Raw genomic sequence first — 11581 nt, forward strand, 5'->3', positions numbered from 1 at the left:
AGCTGGTCCTCCGCCATCACCTTGCCTGACCTTCGATAAATAAATCTTGTCCTAGTGGCCATGCTAGTGAAATGAACTGGGAAAATGAAGAGTACATCTGCTTGCGTCTGTGTGTTTGTGTGACTACAGATGTGCATGCATCTACGGGATAGGTTGCTTGAACCAGGAATGGGATAAACACAGGGATCTGTTTCATCTAAAGCACAGAAGGCCTTCCTGTAAGATGCAGAATTAAGCCAGTAAAGGGCATGCAGGGTGGGTGGAGCATGCAGGGTGGGCGGGGCAGGGTGGGTGGGGCATGCAGGGTGGGCGGGGCATACCGAGTGGGCCAGGCATTAAACTCACCTAGATTCAAACTGCTCTTCATACACATGTGCCCACGGCCCTCTCACCCTCTGACCCTACCTCAAGTGTTTGGAGGAAGATTAAATAAAAGTAAGAAGCCCCATGTGTAACACAGAGGTGACAACAAGCACATTTTCACTCCAGCCACTGATGATTTGCCAGACTGTCAGCTACGTGAGGGTCAGTCTTGTTCCCTGGATTAATATTATTAAATAAAATTTGGATGGACATAATGTTCAGGCTTGAGTCACACATCTCAGGCCAACCTTTAATTTCTTGGTAAAGAAATATCGTAAGTATAAAAAGTGCCTCAGGGGCTTCCCTGGTGGCGCAGTGGTTGAGAGTCCGCCTGCCGATGCAGGGGACACGGGTTCGTGCCCCGGTCCGGGAAGATCCCACGTACCGCGGAGCGGCTGGGCCCGTGAGCCATGGCCGCTGAGCCTGCGCGTCCGGAGCCTGTGCTCTGCAGCGGGAGAGGCCACAGCAGTGAGAGGCCCGCGTACCGCAAAAAAAAAAAAAAAAAAAAAAAAGTGCTTCAGCTTCCCCTGAGATTCTGTGTGAGCTTTCCAAGGGTGGCCTACCGGCCACATGTAGCCCCAGATATGCTGGGCTCAGGTCACGTGCTTTGTTTTTAAGTGAGGAGGACAGTAGGTGACCACCTGGCAGTCACTCTCATTCTTCACATGTTCTGAACCTGCTCTTGTTAGGGGTAGCCGTGAACATACCCAAAACAAACAACCCAAAAAAACCAAACAAACAAATTGGGTCATTTGTAGAGACATGTATGAACCTAGAGACTGTCATGCAGAGTGAAGGAAATCAGAAATAGAAAAAAAAAATTGTATATTAACGCATATATATGGAATCTGAAAAAACTGGTATAGGCGATCTTATTTACAAAGCAGAAATACAGACACATACGTAGAGAACAAACGTATGGATACCAAGGGGGAAGGGGGGTGATGAATTGGGAGACTGGGACTGACATATATTCACGATCGATACTATGTATACAATAGATAACTAATGAGAACCTACTGTATAGCACAGGAAACTCTACTCAATGCTCTGTGGTGACCTAAATGAGAAGGAAATCCCAAACAGAGGGGATGGGTGTGTACATATAGCTGCTTCACTTTGCCGTACAGCAGAAACTAACACAACGTCGTAAAACAACTATACTGCAATAAATATAGTCAATTTAAAAAACAAACAAACGTCCCATTTCCCAGGCGCTGCAGGTGGGAGTGGCTGTTTGACACCCTTCTGGCCAAGGAGGTGTAAGCGGATGTCACTGGGCGGGGCTCCCAGGAAAGCCAGGTCAGGACCAAGCAGCTGGACACGCCTCCACCCGTCACCATCCCCTCCTTCCTGCCTAGAAAGCGTACGTGTTGCTGGAGCTACAGCAACCCTCTTGTCCCCAGGAGGCAGCAAGGAAATCGCAGAGCCTTGGCCCTGAGACAGGGAGGCCGGTGTGCTGCCCGCACTTCCGGTGAAAGTAAAATGCCCCGTCTCTTATTGTAACCAGTACCGCTTAGGTTTTCTATTACATGAAGCCAAACCAATCCCTAACTGACAAACTTGCTAATATTTAAAAACCACATTTCACATAAAAATCGGGATTTCCAGCATGTCTCTTAAAATAGGATGCTCGGGTCCCCCTGGGACCACATTCCTGCCTGGTGATAACAGTTCTGTGCAAAATCCCACTCCCTGACTCGGCCGTTTTCGGGGGTACCAGCCCCTGTGGACACTGCAGTTGGGGGCCTGGGTTAAACCATTTTATAGGACATGGAATAGATCCCAGCTCTCAAATTCAATAATGGTAGGTCTCAAACCCTCTGATATACATTGTTGATATTCAAACGTTTTCCTTTCGCCTCAATTCCTGTGACATTTGACATCCACCCCATACATGATGCTCTGATGGAAGCATGGGTGAGGGGCCTGGAACATTCCCATCCTCCACACCCACAGCCTCCTGCAGGTGGTCTGGCCACTCCCAGGCCTAGTGTTAAAATGAGTCACCTGTGTCCTTCAACACAGGTACCTTTCCCTAAGAGGTCACCAAATTTATAAAACAATCAAAATATATATATATATATATATACATTCAAATCTGACTTCAAGACCACCAATGTGCTACCCCATAATTAGAGAACCAAAGTCAATAACTTAAAGAAGGTGGGGAGACTCCAGTAGGCCTGCAGTCGGGGCAGCGGGGGAGGCAGGAAGGGGGCCGGGGGGCAGCATATGAGGATGGCTGGACAGACCTGGGGCCGGGCAGGGCGGGAGGCTGCGGGGAGTAGAAAAGGGTCAGTGTGGGAAAGGGCAGGTGAGGTCAGGAGCCCCGGGCTGGTGGGAAGACTGTTAGAACCAACATGTCCACACGGCACGCTGCTGCTGCTGCCCTCTGGGTAGACCAGAATCAGAATCGGAACCGGACCCCCCCCTTCTTCTCATCACTGCTTCCTGAGGACGGACCCTGTGGTCTCACTGTTCTGAGACAGCGAGGGGCGTGGGTCCCCGAGTCCTCGCAGGGACCACGGCCAGGTCCACGCAGCGCTAACTCACATTTCACAGGTGGAGGAAACGAAGCCCAGAGAGGTTGACCAGCTTGGCCCTGACACAGAGCCAGTTAGAGGAGGGGCTGCAGATCAACCCACAGGCTGTCTCCACGTCTTCATCACAGGGTCTGCACCCTTCCGACATTATTCACAGAAGACGGAATTATCTCAAGGCGATTAGGGGATGTCCTAGGAGAGCCTTGCCTCTTCACAGCTGTGAAACCAATGACTAGCATCTGTTACAGACAACAGCTGAGTAATCCTCCCCCACCCGGAGTTATGGACATTCTCTACCACCACGTTACAGACAGGAAATGGAGGTTCAGAGGAGGTGAAATGACTTGCCCAAGGTCACACAGCATGTACGTGGCAGAGCCAGGCCTGGGACCCCTTCATCCAATTCCAGGCAAAGAATCTCTTCGGTTGTCATCGTTCTCTTTGTCAAAGAGACCCATCCAGCCAGGGCCAACCATGGCACATTTTAGGTTCTCTGGAGGAGCTCAATGCATTGAAATAAATTAATCCTGTGTGGATAAGAAATGACTCCTGCTTGGGTGTCCTCCCCTTAAGGGCGTGAGATGATCAACCAACGGGCTCCAGCAGAAGAGCTCTGTGACCACATCAATTACACTTCGACTTATCCATTCAGTCAACAAACATCCCCGGGGGGACAGCCAAGGGCAGCACAGCCGAGAGGACCCTCAGGGTGTTCCACCGACTAGTGCTGTCTGACAGAGCCGCCAAGGATGGAGTGTTTTAGATCCACACGATCCAACATGGCTGCCGCCAGCCACACGTGGCAACTGAGTGCTTGAAATGTGACCAGTGCGACTGAGGAAAGAAAATGTTAAGGTTAATTTATTTCATTTAGATTTAAATTGCCATAAGGAGCTAGTGGCTACTGTATTGGGTGCTATGTGGCAGGAGAGACAGAGAATAAGTTAGTTGGTCAAATAAGTGAGATCATTTCAAAGAGCGACCAGTGAGGAGAAGGAAGGTGGCTGAAGTGACCGAGAGGGATGGGGTGGGGCGGGAGGGAGACCCTGGGCTCTGCCTGTGGCTGGCCTTCTGCTGAACAGCCACACCTGGCACCTGGGAAGGTCCCAGGGATGAAGCTGTCCCTTGTCACTGCCTTCTGTGTCGCAATAGGGTGAGGAGGGTTGAGGAAGAGAAGTTTCAAAAGCCTCCTACTTTCATAAGCAGAAAGAATTCTAAGTTTTCTAAACCCCATACTTCTTTAAGCATGCAGCTTTTATTTTTAATAACCCCCAAGAAGAAGCTGACAAGGTAATTACTGCATAGTTCTACTGCTAATTAAGCCATGGAGACACTCTGCAAGAGTGAGATCCCCAAAACTCAGGACTCCGGAGCAAGGGAACGTGCAAGGAACGAAGCCGGGGAGAACCACGCCGTGGAGAAAGCAGGCCGCGACCCCCTCATCCCCACCCCGCGCTGGGGCACCAATAAAAGGTTCAGGCAAAGGGATGCCGGAGCCTGGAGTCTGGGGTGCGGATGTGTCTGTGAGTCTGTCTGCAGCTCAGGAGGGGAGTGGATGCTCTGAGAGGCTTCTCCCTCTCCCGGCCATGAGCAGAGGTGGATCTGTCCCTGCAGAAAGATGTGGTCCCAGCCTCCTCCACACTGACCTGCCAGCCACTCTCAGGCTGCCACTGAGCTGCTTATCCACGGAGGCCCTGGCCAGCCATCTGGGCAGCCCCAGGCCTCGTCCACTAAGACACTGTGCCTGGTTCCACAGATGCTTACCGAGGCCTCCTGTGGGCGAAGTCTGTGCTGTGCTCCTGGCCTAGGGAGCCCGGCCCACCGAGAGTGAGCCCAGAGTCCCAGGTGGTGATCATGAGCAAATCGGGACGGAGGAAGGGGATCTGGGCGGTGGGGGCAGGGTAGCTACTTCGTCTCATCAGGTGAACAAAGAGGACCCTCTGAGGAGGTAAGATCGGCCCGAGACCTGGGCAAGCAGAGGTCAGCAGGACCCAGACGTCTGGAGCTCAGGAGCCAGACAGGTCAAGGCAGGTCCCACACGGACACACACGCAGACACACGCAGACACACACACACACACACACACACACACGGAACTTGTCAGCACAGACTGAGACCGTGGCAAAGGACTAGGCTCAATGGGTCCCCAGGTGCGCTCACCTGACCCGAAGCCTCAGCATCACCTGGGCACGTGTTAGAAATGCACATCACCGGCCCCCACCACACAGGCGGAACTGGAAACACCGGGGCGGCGGGGGGGTGGGGGGGGCGGTTAACGACCCTTCCAGGCGATCCTGATACACTGCTAGGGTTTGACAATGAAGGAGCTCCATCAGCAGTTCTCCAGGGAGATTTTGCCCCCAGGGGACATTTGGCAACGTCTGAGGACATTTTTCGATGGTCACAACCAGGCACCGGGGTGCTACTGCTGTCTAGTGGACAGATGTCAGGGAGGCTACTAAACATCCTACAAAGCACAGGGGGGCCCCCAGAGCAGAGGAGGACCCCAGTACCAATGGCAACTGTGCTGAGGTTGAGAAACCCGCTCTAGATCAAAGCGTCCCCCACCTGGCTGCACAGCAGAATCTTCAAAAAGACAAATTGCAGGTCCCCATGGAAACATTCTAAACAGCTGTCCAGGGTGACTCGGCTCAGTCTCTGGTCCTGGCATCTGGGAACCAGGGAGAGAGCTGAGAGTGGAGGAAGAAGGCCCTGTGGGAACCCCCATGCGATGCGCTGGGAAGACGTGCCGCGGGATGCAGGGAAAACCCGGGGAGGAGAGGGTGTCAGGAAGTGGGGGATGAGCGGGCGAGAGCAGTGAAGGGACAAGGTGAGGAGGTGACGCGGGTTCGGACCAGAAGGAGGTCCACACGGGACCAACGCCAGGGCAGAGCCCATCCCATGGCCTGAGAGCTAATGGAACAAGGAAAAGCAAAACTTCTCCTCACGAGTATGAACCCCTCAGAGGGAGGCAAGGTGATGGGATGCCAAGTTGTCTTTTTTTTTTTTTTGCGGTACGTGGGCCTCTCACTGTCGTGGCCTCTCCCGTTGCGGAGCACAGGTTCCGGACGCGCAGGCTCAGCGGCCATGGCTCACGGGCCCAGACGCTCCGCAGCATGTGGGATCTTCCCGGACCGGGGCACGAACCCGCGTCCCCTGCATCAGCAGACGGACTCTCAACCACTGCGCCACCAGGGAAGCCCTGAGTTGCCTTTTTTAAATTTTAAGTTTTGGGGAAAATCTTAACCATGCTTGTGGGTACAGAGTAAGGATTTGCAGTGAAAAACCCTGTAACGCTGCCAAAAGAATCGTGAATGGAGTAACGGTGTGGAGAGAGCGTTAGGGCGACCCTCTGGGAAACTCTTTCATCCCTGCCACGCAGCCCCTGGCCGCTGAGAGATTTAACGCACTAATAAGGCCACAAAAAGATGTTCACGCTCACCAGCAGTCAAAGAGCCACAAATAAACACGAGAGACGCCCTGTCACCCTTCGTGTGAGAGAAAACCAGATTGATGACCTCAGGTGCTGGCAAGCCTTTGGAGAAAGGGTGCTCTCAGATTCTGAAGGAGCATCAGTGGTCCATTTTCCAGGAGGACGCAGTATCAGAAAAATTTTAAATGTGAGTCTCCTGTGACCCAGATATACCCTAGAGGAAATTCACAAAGGAGCACAAGAAGGCTTTGCCTGGATGACCGCTGCTGTGCTGCTTGTAACAGTTAAAAATTGGAGACACAAATATCTAATAGCTCAACTGAGAAAAATATATTCCCTGGGACACTATGTGGTTATTAAGAAAGGGAGATCTCTGAGACCCAGTGTTGAGTAGAAACCCAAATGGAAGACCCCCATACAGTGTGTTACCACTTGAGTTCTTTTAAATGCCTTTCCCCAAGAACCTGTAGATATAAACACGTAGGAAAAGGTCCAGATGCTCCACCGAACTCGTCACAGAGATAACCTCTGGAGAGTGACAGAAAGGGGGGTCATTGCTTACCTTTCCCATAATGTTCTGAGTTTTTTGTGTTTTTTTTTTGCGGCACGCGGGCCTCTCTCTGCTGTGGCCTCTCCCGCTGCGGAGCACAGGCTCCGGACGCGCAGGCTCAGCGGCCATGGCTCACGGGCCCAGCCGCTCCGCGGCATGTGGGATCCTCCCGGACCGGGGTACGAACCCGTGTCCCCTGCATCGGCAGGCGGACTCTCAACCACTGTGCCACCAGGGAAGCCCTGTTCTTAGTTTTTGTGGTGAGAATATTGATGCGTTAAGGATGCATTTTGGAGGGGGAAAAGCTAAATGCAACCTTGGGCTGTTTTTATAAAATCATAGAATGTAGATGGAAGGAGGTGACACTTCTATCTGACTTTGCACCGGGTTATTCCACAGCTGGCTTGTGAGCTTCACATTTCAGAAGCAGCTCTTTAGAGCAGCAGGCGGACAAATGGGAGAGGTCCCACAGGGCAAGGGAGGCGAAGGGCTGGGACTCTTCAACCTAGTGAGGAAGTGACTCAGGTGGGCGCGATAACTAAGTCACAACACCAGACTCTCTGAAAACCCAGGTAACGTGCATCATGAGAAGATCACATCAGAACTGACTGGTAGCAGACCTTCCCAAACCGTTTGAAAAAGACTTTTCAAATCGGTCTGCCCAAAGAGAAGCATGCACTGCATCGAAAAGAAGTGAGTCCCCCATCAAAAGAGGCATGCAAGCACATGCCAAGCCGACCAAGCAAAGCAGGTGTAGATAATGCTCCCTGATCCACCCTTCCCACTCCAAGCTCCCAGGTCGCTTCCAACGTGAAGATTCGGAATCTCTTTCTACCGTGAACTCCTGTGCTGAACACAATCCTTAAATACTTCACCGATTTTTGCTTTTTAGTAAGGTTCTACCACTCACAGAATTATACCTACTAGAGACTTTTTTACCTCAGGCGTCTGCTCGCTGGGTCCCATTTTGAGCATCTGAACCAGAGACGAACTCGGGCTTTCAGCCTCCCGTGGTATCACTTAATCACGGACATCCAAGCCCTTCCACCTCTCTCCCAGGCGGACCCGCACAAGACACCTGTCAAGCCCTCTGTTCCCACCCACGGAGGCATCAACTCACAGACAGCCAAAAAGCGAAATCCTCCATAATTCCTGTTTCAAGTTTGCTTCCTTTTACTGCCAGGGAGACAAAAGGAGCTGAAAAGGATTTTCTCATGACGAGCCACTCAACTTCCATAATTGGAACAATCATGGATGTGCATCTCCAACACAGAGAAAACCAATCCACCATGGAGTGCTGAGGGCTTAATCCCAGATTTCTAATAAATGGATTAATTAAAGCCTTAAGGGTCTGCGCAGAGCTACCTCTGCTTGAAACTCTAAGGAAATTAACTTGCCCTCCCAGATATAAAAAAAGGGCCAGGGATCTCCTCCGGTGGGTACCTTAGTTTGACCAAATGACAGTGTCAACAGTCCTAACAAAGAAATCTTACAAGCCTTGCATGGGTTTATTGTTTAAAATTTCAGATTGGGCCCTGGCGCCCACAGAGCTGCCTTTTAACCCGTCTTTCTTTGCAGTTAAATAGTGAAGCTCCTCTGTGTTCCAGCGGAGTGAAGGAATCCTTCCCCACAAAGCCGGTTCACCCCAGCCCCAGGGAGTATCTGGAGTTTGATACCCACCATTTAGAGTGATCAAGTCCCCATCTGGGGTCAGTGAATTTAGAGAGGGACAATCCTCAAAGGAAGGTAAGAGCAACTTATTGTCAAAACAGAACCTGTGACAGGATGGTGCTTCTCTAAGATTCGAATGGAGTCCTGTGGCGTGATACCAAAACACCAGCTTTGATTCTTTTTTTGAACCCTACATTTCAGAAGCTCAGACTTCTCCCTGTGAAGTGAAAATTGCCTTCTGGTGGAGAAAGGTTTTAATGATCACTTTGCTTCCTGCGTCTCCATGGTGACGGGGCGCACAGCCCACCTCCCACCACCCCCCTCCTGCTTTATTAGGCCTTTCTTCCTCTTTGGAAAGTAATCAATCAAGCCGTATAGACTCCTTTGTGACCGGATTTATCACCTAAACAATCGACGCTGCCGCGCGGGGTGGGGGAATGAACGAAGTCCATATAATTTAATGAAATCAGGCTCCGTCCTGGTGCACGCATGCCCTTCATCTCCCAGTGGCAGCTCTGCCAGCACACCTGTCCCGGGAGGCGGGCGGGCGCGCCCAGGTGCGCCAGGCCCCGCCGACTTGGGCGCCCCGCGGAACCCCTCTGCGCGGCGGCCGCATAAGCGCTGCCCTGCCCGGGCGGGGGAATGCCCCAGCCGGGCCTCCTGGGCCACCGGAGCTGGGGCCGCGGGGGAGGGAAGCAGAGCTCGGAGCCGGCGCTGGTAGAGGCGGCCACAGGTCTGACTCCCGGCCCCCAGCTGGTCAGCACCCAAAGAAGGGAAGCCCCTCGGAGGGGCCAGCAGATCCCACCAACCCGCAAGGAGGGCAGACGCGTAGTGCCGGGCTCTACCCGGGGAACCGGCTCCTCCCCGGACAAAGGGCTCCGCCGCCTTATGGGGAGCCTGAGCGACCGGGTCCTGCCGCGGCTCCGCAAATGCAGCCCCGGCGCGCAGCAGCGCCCGGGACTTGGCGCCCAGCGCCCCCTGCCCCGGCCCTCCCCGCCCTCCCCCGCCCACCCCGTTACCTGGGTTCTCCCCGGCGTCCGCGGAGGACGTGGCCGAGGAGTCGGTGAGGACGCTGGGGTCACTCTGCGAGCGGCCCCGCGACACGAGGCAGCCGCTCCCGTCCTCGGACGCGGCCATGGGCCCGGCCGGCGTGGGGGCAAGTTGGTGGGAGCCGCGTGTAATCAGAGCATCCGAGGAGGCCAAGGTCACTGGCCAGGGGACTGGAGGGGGCGGCTTTTTAAAAAGGAAAATAAAAAAGGACAGGGAAAGGGAAGAAGCCGGAGGATGAGGCCGGGGCTGGCTTCAGGGCGGTGAGACAATAGCCTCGCGGCTGCAGCCCGGCGCATCCCGGCGTGCGCGGCCTCGCTCTGTTATTTATTCGTGTTTATTCCCATTCTTCAGTCTATATTCCAGGAAAAAAAAAAAAAGTTGAACCAGGAAATAAAAACTTTTTCTTGTCAGTGTTTATTGCGTGCTTGGGGCAGGGGGTGATGCCCGAGAATTTCTGGGGGCGCTCCCTCCCCCCACCCCACCTCCCACCCCCCGGGGGAAAAAAAAGGAAAAAAGAATCTTTGCTCTGGCGATTGCTTTAATCTGAAAGCTGTTCTTGGAGCATCTGTTGGAAAACATTAGGATTCTCCCATCATGCCCCGCGAGAGGAGCTTGACGTCACGAGAGAGGGGAGCGAGAGCCAGCGTGGGGATGGGGCGGGGTCTCAAATACCTGAACTGCACGCTGCCCGCCCCGAGGGAGAGGGCTGAATCCTGGGTTCTGAACCGCCCACTCCCACCGCAGCCGCTCTCTGGAAACAAGGATTCCACATCCCGCTTCCTCCGGCTCCCCGCTGGCGGGGAGGAAACCCTGAGGGTGCCTCCCTCGGAGGTCAGGGCCTAATCTCCCCAGCAGCTTCAGGCAGAGGTTTCCAGGGCCCTTCCTCTCTCGGGGATCTGGAGGCCACCGTGGGATGGGGGGTGGGGCACTCCGGAGCTTTGTCCCCGCCCACCACAGCCTCCTCCCCACTGCCCAGCCCTCCTTCCCCCTCCCCCCCAGCCCTCAGCCCCTCGCCGGGGAGGAGAGAGGCAGAGGGGGGCCTGGCACCTTCCAGGGAGGCCTCCCCCAGATTCCTTGATGGAGTTGATGAGACCAGGCAAGGCAAGGGAGGTGACACCGCCTAGGGCTGCCACTTACAGAAGTGCCCCCCAAGGGGCTAATGAGCAATTCTAACCCTTCTAGATGGTGGTGTGGGAGAAAGAGAGGCAACTCCCACACCTCTGGCTAAGGCTCGGGCGATGAAGAAGAGGAAAGCCCAGTAAAGGACACAGAAAGGGGAGCTGTGTCACACAGCCTGGGCTAAGAAGGGGGCCAGACCCTCAGGTGGCAGGGCCACAGGGACGCCGGGGGAGGGTGCGCCCAGCCCCGGCCTTGCTGTGCAGAGAAGCTCCGATGGGCAGGATCCTGTCTCAGCCCCTCAAGCCACCCCAGGTAGAGGGTGCTGCTCTCAGCCCTACTGTGGGTGATGAAAACAACCGGGGCTCAGAGGAGCCTGCCAGGGGTCCTGAAGCTGGGCAGGGGCTGGGGACCTTCCTGGGGCTGCTTGTTCGTATCCGGCCAGCACCTAAAGCAGGGCTGGGGTGCAGGGGGAGCACTGAGGTGTGGGGAAATGTGGGTCCTCACTGCACCTGGGGCTTTGGGCTCTTAGCAGCAGTCCCCTCAGAGAAGAAAGCCAGCCTCCCTGCCTCCCTCCCTCCCTCCCTTCCAATAATCCGCAGAGTCCAGTGTGTGCCGAGCACCACGCCACGCACTGGGGATCCAGATGCAGAAACACCCCCAATGGGTCCTCCAGTGGCCGGGGAGGACAGAGCCGAGAATGGGCCACCAATAAATCAATACATGTCACCCCCCCAAAATATTTCATTGCAGTTGTCAACACATACCATGAAACAAAGAGGAAACCGGTAGGACATTTTACTAAATACTTTTTATCCACGTAAAAATGTGCTGCATGGTGACACACCTGGC

At 54.2% G+C, this 11581-nt stretch overlaps 1 protein-coding gene across 1 annotated transcript in view; it reads right to left on the reverse strand.

Moving 5' to 3' along the window:
• The window catches only part of PHACTR3 (phosphatase and actin regulator 3), a 216503-nt gene extending 206787 nt beyond the window's left edge, over positions 1 to 9716 (reverse strand). The window contains exon 1 of the mRNA XM_060123136.1: positions 9583 to 9716. Within this exon, the coding sequence (XP_059979119.1) occupies positions 9583 to 9700 (118 nt within the window). The 5' untranslated portion in view covers positions 9701 to 9716. The remainder of the gene's footprint in view (positions 1 to 9582) is intronic.
• Positions 9717 to 11581: the final 1865 nt, after the last annotated feature.

The sequence above is a fragment of the Lagenorhynchus albirostris genome, chromosome 15 (genome assembly GCF_949774975.1).
Source record: "Lagenorhynchus albirostris chromosome 15, mLagAlb1.1, whole genome shotgun sequence".
Classification (NCBI taxonomy): Eukaryota; Metazoa; Chordata; class Mammalia; order Artiodactyla; family Delphinidae; genus Lagenorhynchus; species Lagenorhynchus albirostris.